At 37.9% G+C, this 17,086-nt stretch overlaps 1 protein-coding gene across 2 annotated transcripts in view; it reads left to right on the top strand.

The window, feature by feature from the left end:
* Mkln1 (muskelin 1) overlaps nucleotides 1-17,086 on the top strand; it is a 111,524-nt gene that overhangs the window by 88,448 nt on the left and 5,990 nt on the right. For both annotated transcript variants that reach the window (XM_021164743.2, XM_085840751.1), the window contains 5 exons: nucleotides 3,769-3,916; nucleotides 4,893-5,007; nucleotides 7,046-7,185; nucleotides 12,094-12,196; nucleotides 15,012-15,066. In XM_021164743.2, the coding sequence (XP_021020402.1) occupies nucleotides 3,769-3,916; nucleotides 4,893-5,007; nucleotides 7,046-7,185; nucleotides 12,094-12,196; nucleotides 15,012-15,066 (561 nt within the window). The remainder of the gene's footprint in view (nucleotides 1-3,768; nucleotides 3,917-4,892; nucleotides 5,008-7,045; nucleotides 7,186-12,093; nucleotides 12,197-15,011; nucleotides 15,067-17,086) is intronic.

The following is a 17,086-nucleotide window of genomic DNA, read 5'->3' as shown; positions in this document are numbered from 1 at the left end:
GCAGAGTGTTAAAAGGCATTTAGAAAGCATCCTTTCTCACGACAATAGAGAGGTGCTAAGGGAGTGCTCCCCATCTCTTGGATGCTCTATGAAAGTGTGTGACACTTAGAGCTACAGCTGGCAACTTTAAGAAGAGAGAGGCAAGCCAGGAACTCTGCAGAGATGTGAACATAGCACCATGGTTTAGTCAGTGTGCTAAGACATCCCTGGAGCTGGTATGAGTTAACTAAATACTTGGGTTTTCCTGTGTCTTGGGTTTAAAAGTATTCTACCAAATAATCCATGGAGAACTGTTGTTGTTTCATGTTTCTTTGGAAGTTCTCCAGTTGTTCTTTGTCGATGTCTTAGCTATAGAAATTAATGAATATGTACTTTGGAAGCAAAATAGAGATGAGGTTAATTTATTAATTAATGTAATGACAAATTCCCTCAGAAATTGAAAGGACTTCAAAAATATTAGTTTCTTTGTCCCCTTTCTAAGGTTTTCTTCTAAGTAAAACTTGTGGCATCACTGCTTATCATGTGGTCAAACGAAGGAAGGGAAAGAAACAAATAGTGAGGCTGTCACGGCTTCTTCCTTCCCCCCTTACTTGTACCTTTTTCCTACAAAAAGTAGGAAACGTGAAGAATGACCACAGTTAGTGTGCGCATGGTTAACTTATGCTCTCAGGCAAGGATGAACTCAGACTGTGTTCATGGTTAAATTGAGGTGTCAGACAAGCATATATTCTGTATGTGTGCAGGATTCATTTGTGGTCTCAGACAAGCATGCGTTCAGAATATGTTCCACATTAACTTGTGATCTCAGACAGATGTGTTCAGCATGTATGCATGGTTGTTTTTTGGTTTTTTGTTTGTTTGTTTTTTGAGACAGGGTTTTTCTGTGTAGCCCTGGCTGTCCTGGAACTCACTTTGTAGACCAGGCTGGCCTCGAACTCAGAAATCTGCCTGCCTCTACCTCCCGAGTGCTGGGATCAAAGGTGTGCACCACCACACCCAGCTGTGTATGCATGGTTAACTTGTGGTCTCAAACAAGCATGCATTCAGAATGTATGTGGCATTAACTTGTGATTTAATGTACTGATCTGCCTGACTCATTTCTTTCTGTGGGTCAGTTTGTAAAGACTGGTTAAATTTCTGGCATTTGGTCAAGCTTATTAAAAGCAGCTGAATTGAAAAGCATTTAAAATCACATGTATTTTAAATCTCCCATGTTGTACAACCCTACCCCTTTGCTCAGCATCTCTGCCATATATTAAAAACTACTAAAGTGAGAAGATAGCCTTGTTTTCTTTTGGGAATAATACTATACATGGCCAGACTAGTAGTTATGGTATGTTACGGTGAAAGGTTCTTTTGCTTTTTTTGTCCTTTGGATCTTTTGGAGTTTTGATATGCTGTTTTTATTCAGTCCAGTTTTTAGTTTTTTATTATTATAAAAGTGGTACATGTAATTAATAAAACAATATTCAAACAATATAGGATGTTACAGTACAAAATATTATTACCAAAGTAGTAAACTAATACAGTCTGCTAATTTATTTATCCAAATTCAACCTAAGAGAAGTAAAAATGAGAGTGTGGTGGTTTGAATATGCTTGGCCCAGGACGTGGCACTATTAGGAGGTGTGGTCTTATTGGAGGATGTTTGTCACTGTGGGGCTTGTCTTTGATATCTTCCTAGCTGCCTGGAAGCCAGTCTGCCTTCTTTTGGAAGAAGATGTAAGACTGTCAGCTCCTCCAGTGCCATGTCTGCCTGGATACTGCCATATCACCTTGATGATAACGGACTGAACCTCTGAACCTATAAGCTAGTCCCAGAGTTGCCTTGGTCATGTTGTCTGTTCACAGCAGTGAACCCCTAAGACAGAGAGGCAAGTAGGGTTTAAGAACTCAGTTTAAGTGGCGCACACCTTTAGTCCCAGCACTCGGGAGGCAGAGGCAGGCAGATTTCTGAGTTCGAGGCCAGCCTAGTCTATAGAGTGAGTTCCAGGACAGCCAGGGCTATACAAAGAAACCCTGTCTCGAAAAACCAAACCAAACCAAAACAAAAAACAAACAAACAAACAAAAAAAAAAACCCTCAGTTTAAGTGACCCAAAGGCTCTATCTTCAAATTACCTTGAATGATTATTCTTAGCCTATCATTATAGAAGCACTTAGCAGTAGCCCATTCTTTGTCAGAATCCAAAGAGCAGCATTATGCAATGCAAGTGTTTTAGTTACTGTTCTATTGCCTTGGCAAAACACAATGATCAAGGCAACTTATAGCACAAGGAGTTTAATTTGGGGCTCACATTTCCAGAGGATTAGACCCCATGGCTGTCATGACAGGGAACATGGCAGCAAGCAACTAAACATGGCACTGGAAGAGTAGCTGAGAGCTTACAACCTCATCCACAAATGGGAGGCAAAGACAGAGCGGCACTAGGAATGGTGTGGGCTTTTGAAACCTCAAAGGCCACCCTGCACCCCAACCCACAGCAGAGAGTTTCCCCAACTGAAATAAAGGATTCAAACACAAGAGGCTGTGGGGCCATTCTCATTCAGATTGCCACAGCAGGATCTCCTGAGGTGAAAGCAGAAGTGTACTGGCCTCTGAGCTCACTAGTTCATTTCTTCTCTTCTCTTTCAGCAACTGCCTTTGTTTATCCCCAGTACAGTCCTTGTATAGGGCTGTGGTCCTTGTTGCCTAGGCTTCACTCTCTTCTATTTCCCATAAACCCATTAGTGTGGGACCCAGTCCAGGTTTGGCCTCTGAATCCTCTGCTTTATACAATCCAAAAGAATATATTGCTCATTCTCTGAAGAACATTACCTCCTCATAGATCAACATGAGTAGACACTAGAGGACTCTAGCTGTCTCAAGAAGAGATCAGTAAACTCACAATATATGTAATCAAATTCTTAATCTTAAATTCTGCCTTAGCTTCCTGAGTGCGAGGATTATAGGGGTGTATATCACCTTGCCTGCATAAAATGATGCTGTATCATGGTTTGGATTTGTATCTCCTTTTCTTTTCTTTTCTTTTCTTTTCTTTTCTTTTCTTTTCTTTTCTTTTTTTTTTTTTTTGGCTTTTCAATACAGGGTTTCTCTGTGTAGCCCTGGCTGTCCTGGAACTCACTTTGTAACTTTGTAGACCAGGCTGGCCTCTGCCTCCCAAGTGCTGGGATTAAAGGCATGCACCACCACACCAGGCTTGGATTTGTATTTCTTAAGGACAATGATGTTGAGTAGCATTTACTGTGCCTATTGACCACTTCTGTATATTCTGTTAGAAAACTAAGACTGAGTTGTCAGTTATTTACCCTCGGCCTTTTAGGTCTATGACTTGTGCATCTTTGTCCCCATTCTGTAGGTTACCTTTCCATCTTTAAAATCAGTTTCACTCTTGTTCTGGTGCTTACTCTTGTGTACAAACTCACTTGTGTGCTTCCTCCCTCCCTCCTCCTCCTCCTCCTCCTCCTCATCCTCCTCCTCCACCCCTCCCGCTTTCTGTGTATGTGTGTGTTGTGTATATGTTCTACCTTTGACACTGAGAACAAGAAGTGAACAAAGCAACCTCTGCCTTTATGCCAATTATATTCTAGAGCAAGAGGGAGGCTGTAAAGAGTGTCTATTGTGTAATTCAAATGACTGTGAGGTGTGTTAAAAGATGAATACAGTGGGCATATAGCGCAAATTAAAGATACATAATGAGTTAGTTCTAGTCTGCTGTTTATTGTGAATATTGCCATCTTAAAATGAAAGTATTCCTTTCATTTTTAGTTCCAATGACCGGATTCACACAGAGAGCAACTATTGATCCAGAACTGAATGAAATACATGTCTTATCCGGACTTAGCAAAGACAAAGAAAAGAGGGAAGAGAATGTCAGAAATTCATTCTGGATTTATGACATTGTGCGGAATAGCTGGTAAGGACTCTTGTCTGTGCTGCAATCCCAGAGATACATAATGAAGCTGGTTTATTTTAAAATGAGAGGCGTAGGAGGCTTGTGCTAATTTGTGATACTGAAAGAGTACTAAATTTTTGTTATATATTTTGAGACAAACTTATTATATAGCCCTAGCTGGCCTTAGACTCACAATTTTCTTGCTTCTACCTGGGATTATAGGTGTGAGCTAGCCCACCTGGCCTAAAATATTAATACTTTAAAGAAATGAGTATTGTAAATAAAATCAGTACTTGTGTGTACAGCGGCATCAAAGGACTGGAATTTTGCTCTGCCCACTCTACTCTGGTCATTTCCTTTTCTGGAGGTGTAAAGAGTTTTATTCTGGTCTAGGTTCTGCCACCAACTAGCTAGATAAAGTTGAAGCTAATGTTCTGTAAACATCTCCACGTCCTATGCTGATGAAGGAATAGGTTTGACTTAGCGTTTCCAAGTGACACCTTGTCCAGAGCATCTGGTGAGCAGATGCTACATGTTGTGCTGGGGAAACAGTTGCAGAAGACCCAGCACTTGTACTCAGTGAGACAGAACAGAGACTTCCAAGAACAGCTCTGCTTTCTGTGGCAGAATGCTTGGTAACTGAAAGCTGTTGTTTTCTGAGAAAGACGTTGTTTGCATTCAGAGCAAGAGTGCTTGAGTCTTCTACTGTGAGTACACAGTAGACCACCACATCAGTCTGTTTGTGTGAACAGTTCCTGTTTCCCAGTACTAGATACATAGTTCTAAAGTAAGCTATCTTGAAGGATCAGAATTAGTTCTAACTAGTGTGTGTCCTTTCGTGAGAGTTACTGCCTTTGCACTTTGACATGAACAAGTGTACATTTGTTTCTGCTGATAATTTGGGCATTGGCAGTTAACTTACTGGTTTTAGTTGTATAGACAGTATGGCTGCTGGTGATTCTCTGAAGTACAGTGTCTTAAAAGCAGTGTCTTCTAGGTCTTGTGTCTATAAGAATGATCAAGCTACAAAAGATAATCTGAGTAAAAGTCTTCAGGAGGAAGAACCATGTCCAAGGTTTGCCCATCAACTCGTTTATGATGAACTACACAAGGTATGTTGGCCACTTTGATCTGTACATTTTCAGTGAAATGCAGTCTGAAAGCATCTCTGAATAGGTCTTATTTCTGAGTGTCTTTAAGTGCATTTGAATGAAAAGTTTTAATACAGAGGCAGGAATTTAATAGAATGTATAGCAGGCATTTAATATTATTTTTAACAACCCCCCCCCCAACACAATAGGGATTGAATTTAGGGCCTCACTCATGCTAAGCTAGCACGGTACCTATATATCTGTTTCCCGTGTTTTTACTTTTTATTTTGAACTGGTTAAATTGTCCAGGATGCCTTGAACTCTCTGTAGCCCAAGCAAAGCTTAGAATCCTCCTGCCTTAGCTTCTCAAATAGCTAGGATTGCAACACTATCCTACTAGCCCCAGTTTTTACGGTCCATAATTCTTGGCACTTCTTATCTTACGTTATTTGTATTTTTCTACCCCACTCTGGAACAGGGTCTCACTAAGTAGCCTAGGCTGGTCTCAAACTCAAGCTGCTTTTGCTTTAGCCTCCCAAATGTTGAGATTACAGGTTTACACCATAACATTTTCCCTATTTTGAAATAATCACTGGCTTCTTTATCACTCTACTGAACAGATAAATAACCTGTGTCCTTGTTTATATGTTGTAAATATCTGTCTTAGTTCAGATTTTACTGCTATGAACAGACACCATGACCAAGGCAGCTCTTATAAGGACATTTAATTGGGTCTGGCTTACAAGTTCAGAGGTTCAGTCCATTATCATCAAGGCAGAAGGGAGCATGGCAGCATCCAGGCAGGCATGGTGCAGGCAGAGCTGAGAGTTCTATGTCTTCATATGAAGGCCTATTGGAGAAGACTGGGTTCTAGGCAGCTAGAATGATGGTCTTCAAGGCCACACCCACAGAGACACACCTACTCCAACAAGGCCACACCTCCTAATAGTGCCATTCCCTGGGCCAAGCAAATTTCAACCATTACAATAGCCAAGTATAAAACACAGTTTTTGCATTTTGAAAAGGAGCAGCCATTAGCTTTTCCAATTATATAAGAAATCATTTCATCCATCTATTTCTGGTATAAGTAACGTCTATCTTCCAGCACTATAAAAATAATTTTTGTATCATTAAGTGTTCAGAGTAGTTTCTATAACTATTTTTCACTCAAATTTGATGTGTAATTTAGTGACTGAACTCAGATATCTTGAAATTTACTTTTGTGTTTCAACTATAGATGAATTTTTAATATCTGTGCAGTACAACTTAGAACCAGATAAACAATAACATGAGGAGGAATACAAGCTCTTACTCTATAGAGTTTTCCAACTGTAGAGGTTAATGAGGAATTTTCATTTAATGGGCTGGAAATAATATTTATTTTGTAATATCTCGCACATGCTAAGCTGACATACAAATGTTTTCATTTTTCAGGGAAATGTTTTAATATTTAATGTAAGTTTAGAATAACATTAAAATTACTCTGTGAAATCACTATTAGAATTGTTTTACATTTCTTGTTTAATACTAATCGAACAATGGAATAATATTCTGAAAGTTTTAAGTACCATCCACTAGTTGGCATTCAAGTTAAAGCAAAGTAAGATAGTAAAGTTTCCTGGTCTCTTGATCTTCAATGATTTTATTAAATATTGTGTCAGAATTATTTTAAATATACTCTTTTCTAGGTTGGTCAGCACTTAATTAACTGGATAGCCCTTTTATTTGTAGTTCTCTAAGAACTATGTTGGATTAGCTTATTCCTACATTGGTTTTGTTATTCTATTATGGTTGTAATTATGATAGTATGACTTTAATACAAACATAGGTTAGGAAAATAGAGTAAAATGAAAATGGGAAAAAATCATGGGAAACCTTTGCTAAGAATGTATCAGTTTTAAAGATTATTAAATGAATAAGGCAAAGAGAGTTAACTATTATGTACTCCTGGTAAAAGAAATTTCATTATGGTCTTTTGAGTGTGTATGTGTTCTTTAAATTCCGGTTTGTTGTCCTTGAGTGGTTGTTTTTGTTTTGTTTTGTTTTTGTTTTTTTATAGGTTCATTATTTATTTGGTGGAAATCCAGGAAAATCTTGCTCTCCAAAGATGAGACTAGATGACTTCTGGTCACTGAAGTTGTGCAGACCTTCAAAAGACTACTTACTGAGGCACTGCAAGTACCTCATAAGAAAACACAGGTATAAATAGAATTTACTAATCTGGGTGTGGTAGCTTACACCTTTAATACTAGCACTCAGGCAGAGGCAGACGGAGCTCTCTGAGTTCAAGGCCTGCATGATCTACATAGTAAGTTCCAGTATAGCCAAAGCTACATGTGAGACCCTGTCTGAAAAGAATTTCTTTATAATTAAAAGTCTTTAATTAGCATTGCTAGCTACTCTTGGTTTGGCCTAGCTGTGGGATGCAGGTAGTCAAATGCTATAAATGCACTGGGTTTACAAATGTCTGTTCTTCCCTTTTGCTTTCTTCTTTCAAAGGAAGATACAAAGTAAGGATACGTACAGGTGTTAATTTTTTAAAAAGCAAGTGAAATTTTGTAAGTGTTAATAGAAAAAAAATCACATCAATTGAGGAATAATTATGAAATTGTGTGACTGGTTAGACAAAGTAGAAAACTGAGGGAATTTTTAAATGGCTTATATAACTCATAAGGCCACTCAGCTGAACTGGTAAACAAGCAGCAAGTTTGTTTTCTGTAGAATCTAGAGAGGAGGTGTGGCTCTTACAGGCAGTGTGACAAGGAATGGAAGACTTCTGATGAAGCCCAGAGAAGTGATTCAAGCCTTTAATCTCAGCACTTAGCAAGCAAAGTCAGGAGGAGCAGCTATCTGAGTTCAAGACTAGCAAAAAGAATAAGTAAATATTTTTTAAGATTTTATTTATTTATTTATTGAGTACACTGTAGCTGTCTTCAGACACACCCGAAGAGGGCATCAGATCCTATTACAGACAGTTATGAGCCACTCTCTATGTGGTGGCTGGGAATTGAACTCAGAATCTCTGGAAGAGCAGTCAGTGCTTTTAATTATTGAGCCATCTCTCCAGCCCATAAGTAAACTTTTAAAAGACAAAAATAAATATGCATTCAAGGTCCTTTTTCAATATTAGACGTTAGCTATCAGATCAAATGCCAAAAGTAACCATAAGAAAGGACTGAGACAGCGTGTTCTGTATTTTTACGCCACTACTATTACTCCAAGTAAAGAAACTAGATAAATGGTGGTCCTTTAAACACTAAATTCTGTTTCAAGGGCTTTTGTGGGCTAAGCTCTGAGATGAGTTAGCCATTCAGCTTGACTGACTGCAGAGATTCTCCCTGTCTCCACCTCCCAGCAAGTATGCACTGCCTTTCCAGACATTTGACATGGATTCTGGAGATCTGAACTCAGGACCCCGTGCTTGCTCACCAAGTACTTTACCCATTGAGCTAACTCCCCTGCCTTTCCTTTAGATTGCCTGCAAATAGTATTTGATATTTAGTTATAGCTTTTACATTTTTATTATGTATAGACTTTATTTAACTGAAAATTAGAAGTCTTATTCTCTTGAGTCACTGAGTGAGTGAAATACTATAAACAGTGTTAATATGCTAACAAGTGCCAGTCATATAATGCTGTATGGCATTCTATTTTATATGCAATTGACTAGTCTCCTTTTATTAAAATCTTTGGATTACATCAGCTCACTTAGGTAATTCTGTAATATTATTATAAATTATATTCCAAAAAGTGATGTAAATGATGGGTTATCAAAGTATTCTCCAGAAAGTTACTTTTTATTTCTTCTAGAAATATATAATAGGTCATTTGTTTAACACAATCATGCCAGCCTAAATTATTTTAATTGTTATCATGTATTTTTCTTCTTTAAAGATATTCTGGATCAGGGATATAGCTCAGTGATAGAATACTTTTCCTCTCCTTAGCTTTGCTTCTTAGCATTGCAAAATAGCAACTATAACACCCCTCACTCCCCACCCCTGAGACAGGGTTTCTCTGTGTGGCCCTTACTGGCTTGGGACTCACTCTGTAGACCAGGCTGGCCTTGAGCTCACAGACATTTGCCTGCCTCTGCTGCCCAAGTGCTAGGATAAGTGCTAGGTGTGCACCGCCACTATTCAAATAGAACACTTTTGGTGGGCAGGTAGGATCATAGTTTATAAGAAGGAATGTGTACTCAAGTCATAAAGAGAATGAAAATGGATTAATTATTTACTCACTTTACATCCCAATCATAGCCCCCTCCCCTCTCTCCTCCCTTTCCCACCCTCACACCCACCAGCTTTTTTTAATGGCATGCTATTTCTTTTTTTTCTCTTTTCTCTTTTAAATGATTTACTTACTCTTATTTTACATTAATTGGTGCTTTGCCTGCATGCATGTCTATATGGTTGCTGGGAATTGAACTCAGATCCTCTGGAAGAGCAGCCAGTGCTTTTAACTGCTGAGCCATTGCTCCAGTCCTGGATCCTCTAAACCTTTAAATGTGTGGTAGAAGACTACCAAACCTTAAGAGTATCAGATCAATTCATAAAGTAACTGAAATTGAAAGAAAAGTTTATGACCAGCCATTTGCTCCTGTGGGGGAAAGAACCACTGACTCATCTCAGAACTTAACCACTAAAGTCTTGACTGAATGTAGAGTAAAGGCCCACCATGCCTGCACTCAGAGTAATAGTGGATATACAGTAACACAGCACGTGCCAGCTCAGTCCTCTCTGATGGTTGCTTTTGGCATTTGTTCCAGTAGCTAGTGTCTACTGTTAGAAAAGGACCTTGAATGCATACTTACTGTGTCTTCTTAAAATATCCCTCCTTCCTTCCCGTCCTCCCTCCCTCTTTTTCTTTCCTTTCTTTTCCTTCCTTTCCCTTTCCCTTTCCCTTTCCCTTTCCCTTTCCCTTTTTCTTTCTTTCTTTCTTTCTTTCTTTCTTTCTTTCTTTCTTTCTTTCTTTCTTTCTTTCTTCCTTCCTTCCTTCCTTCCTTCCTTCCTTCCTTCTTTCCTTCCTTCCTTCCTTCCTTCCCTCCCTCCCTCTCTCCCTCCCTCCCTCCCTCCCTTTCCTTTCTTTTCCTTCCTTCCTTTCTCTCTTTCTTTCTTTCTTTCTTTCTTTCTTTCTTTCTTTCTTTCTTTCTTTCTTTCTTTCTTTTCTTTCCTTTCTCTCTCTCTCTCTCTCTCTCTCTCTCTCTCTCTCTCTCTTCCCTTTTTTCCCTTTTTTCCCTTTCCCCTTTTCCCTTTTCCCTTCTTTTCCCTTTTCCCTTTTCCCTCCTTTTCCCTTTTCCCTTTTCCCTTTTCCCTTTTCCCTTCCCCCTTCCCCCTTCCCTTCCCACTGCTTAATGAACCCATGCCAGACAAGCATTCTACTGCTGCTACATCCTAAGATAATATACATTATTTTTTATTTATTCTTGTATATTACATAACCTATCTTGACTTCTCTGGAGACTACCTTCTCACTTGTGGAATGGTTAACTCAGTCAGCCACATAGTCTTTAGAAGCATTAATAAGACCATTTATTTCTAAAATATTTACTGAGCACCTGTGTATGGCAAACATGGGCTTGGTCTCAGAACTTATCAGTGAAGAAAAAAAATTCCTGCCCTCAAGTTTCCTCTCTTATAAATGGAGCCTTAACAGTAAGTTTATGCTAGGTAGTAGGAATAGGATAAAAACAAAATATATCCAAAGATGTTGTTTCTACTTATAAGGGAGCTGAGGGTGTTACTTTCAGTAAAAAATAATGTGATTTTTTAAAAGTTCCACCCAAAGACAGTAAGATGCACAGTAAGATTCTGCATGAACACCGAAGGTTCTACAAATAGAATTTTTGGAGGTTTTTGTATGGATATGAGACAAAGAGGTATCAAGGGACATTCAGATAGATAATAGGAGATCCACTTTAAACATTTGAAAATCCGTAGACCTTCTGCTAAACTTTTGGTAAATTTAAGAGTTTACTATATTACGTATAGAAGCTTGTCTCTATTATGTGGCTAACACATTTTGCTAGAAATAACATATCAATTAGACAGCCTTTGATTATATGGTCACCTACCCTGTACTACTAGGATGACTTTTTGTTTTTCTTGTGGAAAATTGTTCGTTCTATTTAGGTAAAGTATAGATTTTTGAGGAAATGAAGAATCTTGTGAGCCAATTGGCTTTCATATAATATTCATCTTCTAAATTTGTAGAAAGGAGTAAGACTTCTTATAGTATTAAAATCATGTTTAGCAGTCGAGAATAATTATTGACTAAATGCAGTACTAGACTACAGAAACCAATTTTGGAAACGCTCTTTACTGATTATGAGAACCTCAAGTGGAAACAACAACAGAGCCCACAAGCAAAAGGGAAGATGTACTTTCAGGAAACCGAGTTCTCTACTGACCTTAGTAGAATGGAAAGTGAAATGTAGGTTTATTTCACATTGCAGGGGATTGGGGTATGCATAGGATACCTCAGTTAAAGTAGCTATTTTAGCAGGTATAAAGGCCCTTCCTTCTCTGCTATAATGAGGCCAGATGAAGAGGTGTGTGTGATGCTGGAGCAGCTCCAGCGACTTTATTGTTTGCCTCATTGTCTCCTCCTGTTCAGCAGGCTGTTCTGAATTTGTTTTCTCTAGGGCCTCAGAGCCTAGATACATATCTAGTCTGTGAGTCTAAGGAAGCAAGTTTAGTTTATAACAACGTGGTTTTGATGTGACACATTGGGGTCTTGTTATTATGTGAGTATATGCACACTTACATGTGTGTGCACACTGTAGTATATGTGTGGAGATCAGAGGACAACTTAGGGAAATCAGTTCTGAGGAGTGAAGTCCCCTCAGTAACTGAGGTGGTGAAGACTGCCTACTGAGGCATCTTGCCAGCCTTCACACATTCCATAGGGAAAGGTAAGAAGCTCTGCCACAGACTTCCTGACAGCCCAGTGGTGTCTGTGCCACAGAGCATTTCTTACTCTGGATGCTCAAAACCAAGTTTTTAGATATCCAGAAGAGATCATCTCTAAGCAGTATACCTTTCTTCAAACCTTAAGGGCATTTCTTATAACTGAAAGTAATTGCTTCCCTTCTTTTGTGTTTTCTAGGTTTGAAGAAAAGGCCCAAATGGATCCCCTTAGTGCTCTGAAGTATTTACAGAATGATCTTTATATAACTGTGGATCATTCGGACCCAGAAGAGACAAAAGAGGTAAAGAAAGATGGATAAATGTTTTTCTTGTGTAAGTGCTTAAAGGAAATGAAGAACTATGATGTACTGCCCTTAAGGATGCTCAGTTGGATAAAATAAAAGTGAACAGCTGTAGTGCTAAACTGCTGCACTCCAGCATTGGGAAGGTTGGAGCAGGAGGATCGATCACTAATTAAAGGCTAGCCGAAATGACAAGGTGTCTCATTACACCGTCTATCTGAGGGGAAAGAAAGGAATTGAACAGGCACATTTGATTCATTCAAAATTAATTTTTAGGTATAAAATTTCAAATTATGTTAGTTCTGTATTTATGGAGGAATTTTTAAAGTCTAGTTTTTATAAATCACCAAGGATTATATATAATCATGAAATACACACTTTTCTGTTGATGTTCAAGATCTTTCAACTTCCCTTGTTTGTATGGAGAATCAGGTTTAACTTTTAAACTACTTTATAATCCAAAAATCTGAGTTATTTTTTCCCTGTATGTCTTATGTTTTAAACATTTTCTCATTTTTAACTTCTCATTGGCCAGAGGTATTTTATGTGTTCATTAGATGTGCTGTTATCATAAGCATCACTGTATGATACCTAGGGCTAGGGCAGTAACTGTTGCCTGCCATTGTAAGTCAAAGCATGGCTCTTTGTTTCCTTCAGTCTCTAGAATATTGGATATGAATTGCTGATGAACTTGCAAAAAACTATACAAATTGTATTGATTCCATGCTTTTGTAAATCTCAGAATCCTGGTTTTTTTGTTTTTTAAACTAATAAAATGGAGTAGTTCAAAAACAATCACCAAAACCAAAAACAAACAAAAAAACAAAACAAAACCAAAAAAACAAACAAAAATCATGAGAAAGAAACAGGGTCAGCTAGTAAGAAAGGACCTATCTACATATACATGCATGGAAATATGATGAAACCTATTATGTAATTAACATGATAATAAAAATGATGTATTTTTTTTCTAGAAAAGGCTTGAGAAAAAAATTGCCAAAATCAAGCCTACCATTTTCAAAAGGACATTATAATAAAGGAGTGGGGAAAAAGCAAGTTTTCAACTACTATACAACATTCTGTACTAATTATACAATTCTTCTGTTATGTTTCCAAAATATTACTCTCATTCATTTAATAGCTTGTGTTGATTCCTTACACAATGCCAGGCATTCTTGGTGTAGGAAATATATTTGTAAATAGAACAAGATCCTAGTCTAGAACATATTAAGTAAGCAAATTACAAATTTCATTGTAATGAAATGAGATGGGAGCCTGATTTGCATATGACCAGTTTGAAATACCCATGGGACAACCATCTTGAGGTGTTTAGGTGGCAATTAAACATTTGAGAAACCTTAGAATGAGGTCTGTAATACAATTTGGTATTGTTTAAAATTACATTATCAATTTACTTTGTCAGTTTGTTAAAAGAACACATTTCTCTGGAACTTCGCCATAAGGAATCCGTGAAGTTTACTTTTCATTTTAAAGGAGTTAGAAAAGAAAAAGAAAAACTCAAGATAAAATAGAACATTAGTGAAATAGAAAACATACTATAAAAAATAAAGTATAAATATAGTGGTGGTTCTTTGACAAACTAATAAAATGGATAACCTCTTATTAAGAGTCATGAAGAAAACATAAACTGTCGACATAACATGAAAAAGTGAAGTCACTAGAACCTCAGAATTATGAAAAAAGTAGCAAAGAGTTGCAATGAACAGTGTTGTAGCACACTGAGGGACTGGGCAGACGCCTTAAAACATGTAATTTACCAAAACTCACATTAGAAGAAATGAGATCTTAAAGAATTCTACAATTGTTACATAGTTTTGTTTGTAATGAAAACTGTCCTGGCACAATACTTCAGCCTCAATGTCTCTATAAGTAATTTTATTAATCATTTAAGAAACAAAATTATAGCCGGGTGTGGTGGTGCACACCTTTAATCCCAGCACTTGGGAGGCAGAGGCAGGCGGATTTCTGAGTTGGAGGCCAGCCTGGTCTACAAAGTGAGTTCCAGGACAGCCAGGGCTACACAGAGAAACCCTGTCTCAAAAAAATCAAAAAAAAGAAACAAACAAAATTATAATTCTACATAAATTCTCAGAAGTCAGATGAAGATAATTCCTAAATCTTTGGGTGAAGTGTGAGAGCTAAACAAAGATATTACAAGCAAAAATATATAGACTGGATCTGGGAAGGCCACGAGCCACAGGTAGAAGAGCATGCGCTGCTCTTCCGGAGGACCTGGGTTCAGTTTGAAGCACCCACGTGGTGGCTCACAACCACCTGTAATGCCAGTTCCAGGGCATCCAGCATCCTCATCTCGCCTCCATGACACCAGATAGACATACAACCAGAACATTCATATGCATAAATAGTAAAAAATAATTTTAAAAAGAAAGGTAGGTCTGAAATATTTGTCACATTTTGGATTCTAAAAGACAATTGGTCCTTACAAATATTAGAGTGTAAACAGTATATGAAAATCTAAAGGCATCCAAGCTGATGGAGCTAGGAGGAATATGAGTTCAAGACTAGCCTGGGCAACACAGTGAGTGAAAGAAAACTTTGTTTAAATAGAAAATAAAGAAGAGAAAAACAGCAGGTTTTTTAATCTAAATGTGGTGAGGGCTTTTGTTTGTTCTTAGTTTTTTGTTTTCCAATATTTGGTGGTTAGATCTGTACAATGCATGCATAAAAACAGAGGCTAATAATGAATGAAAAGTCTCAGAAGTTGTTTCTCTTAAGTGTGCTAGCTGGCTAATTTACCGTGGATTTTTTGTTTGTTTGTTTTTGTTTTTAACAGTTTCAACTCCTAGCCTCTGCTCTTTTCAAATCTGGCTCAGATTTCACAGCTCTAGGTAAGCATGCCTGCAGTTTATCTTTTCGCACTAACATTTGGTTGGATTTTGGTCTCTTACACGGACCATGAGGTGAAACATATATCCACACGAGTGCACGCAGTGTTTGCTAGCTGCTAAAGGGTACCTACCCTCAGGCACCGTTCGCCAGCTCCTGTTTGCAGTTTGCAGTTCATGTGCCACTTGGTACAGGCAAATGGCAACAGAAGTGTGGTCAAAACAAAGTAATCTCTGCAGCACTGCTTTGAAATCGACCTTGATCGGGTGGGCTCATGTCTTCTTGTTCTTTGGGAAGTTTATTATGTCAGGAATTGATAAATGGAGTGGGGAATGAAATGCTTTGAAAGTCAAAAAAACTGTCTTTTTTCTTTTTAATGAAAATTGATATTTGTTGATAATTTAATTCCTTAAGTTCTCTTTAAACTTTTCCCCTCACACTTCTCAGGAAGTAGTCTCCATTAAGAAGTACTCTTATTTAGTATTTATTAGTGAGTTACTTGGAAAAAAATTTGGTGCTAGGGATTGAATGGTATTAATGAATGATTAACTAAAGTTGTAGAATCCCAATAGTATAAGAAATGATCATAGGAGTTTGAAAATTAACTACATGAAGTCAAGTAGCCTTTGCACAGATAACGATTATCATCATAATAAACAGCTTATAGAATCTTTGAAAATCTTCACCATCTATACTTCAGGCAACTAGAATATATAAAAAGCTGCAAAGTTTCAGTACACATACACAGAAACCTAATAAGTTAGTTAGTTAATTAATTATGCCAACCAATAACTGGACTAATGAACTGAACAGACAGTTTTCAAAAGAAGTGCAAATGGCCAGTAAGTGTTTTAATTAAGTTTTCGATATAGTTAGCTACCAGGGAAGTAAGTGCAAGTGAGGTGCTCCATTTCACTGCACTCTTCACAATGGCTGTTGTCAAGGAAACATGACACCAAAATCTGGCAAAGGATATAGGGAAAGAGGATCTCTTTTCAGTATTGGTGGGGATGTAAACTGGTGCAGCAGTTACTGAAACCAATGTAGTGGTTTCTCAAAAGCTAAAAATACAAGTATGATATGATCAAGCTACATCATTCCTGGATGTGGATCCAAAGGACTCTATCCCACCCCAGAAATACTTACACATCTTTTTTCATTGCTGTTCTGTTCTGTTCTGTTCTGTTCTGTTCTGTTCTGTTCTGTTCTGTTCTGTTAATGCAACTACCTTAGTCTGTCAACAGATGAATAGATAATGAAAGTGTGTTGCATGCACACATGCACTCTTAATCATCCATAAAGAAAAATGAAATTTGCAGTAAAATAGGTAGAACCAGAAAATGGTATACTAAGTGAGGTACTGAGACTTGGAGAGACAAGCGCTACGTTTGTCATACATAGATCCTAACTTGTAAATTCCATGTGTAGATTGATAGAGGAGATGCCAAAAAACTAGAAAGGAGCAGTGAGAGGAGAAAAAGGAGGCCTCAAGAAGGGAGGTGGGGAGTAAGAGAACACATGGAATAGAAGAATTGAAGGGAGATTCTGGGGGCTCAAGGGTACAGCCAGAGAACAGGGCAAGAAGATGTCCCAGAGGACTGATAAGCTAGGAATATATGAGAACACCCAGAGGAAACCTGTTTATTTTGTATGCTAATTTAAAAATTAAATTAACACACACACAAACACACAAAGCAGCTAAACTAGGCTCTCATACAATTAAGTCTTGTGATTCTGTAGAAGTTTCAGAAACCAGAGCTTTATGCTGGTGAGTTTTCAAGGGTATTTTTTATTAGGACAACTCAGGATAGGCAGCTCCAGTCTTTACCACATTTCACTTTTTTAGTTCCACACTGGCCTAGAAGTAAAGATTCTTTCTCTGAAACATAAGAAACGGTAGCTCTGGAGTTGCCATTGTGATGTATAATTATATGCGAGTACACACTAACCCTGTTGGTGCCAGTGCTGTTAGTATTTGCCCAAGAGTTGTACGGTAGTGTACACAATATACATATTGCTCTC

The sequence above is a fragment of the Mus caroli genome, unplaced genomic scaffold, assembly GCF_978045245.1.
Source record: "Mus caroli unplaced genomic scaffold, Mus_caroli_1 scaffold_7, whole genome shotgun sequence".
In the NCBI taxonomy this organism is placed as follows: domain Eukaryota; kingdom Metazoa; phylum Chordata; class Mammalia; order Rodentia; family Muridae; genus Mus; species Mus caroli.
The sequence above is the reverse complement of the archived record's forward strand: the minus strand, read 5'-3'. Positions and strand labels throughout refer to the sequence as shown.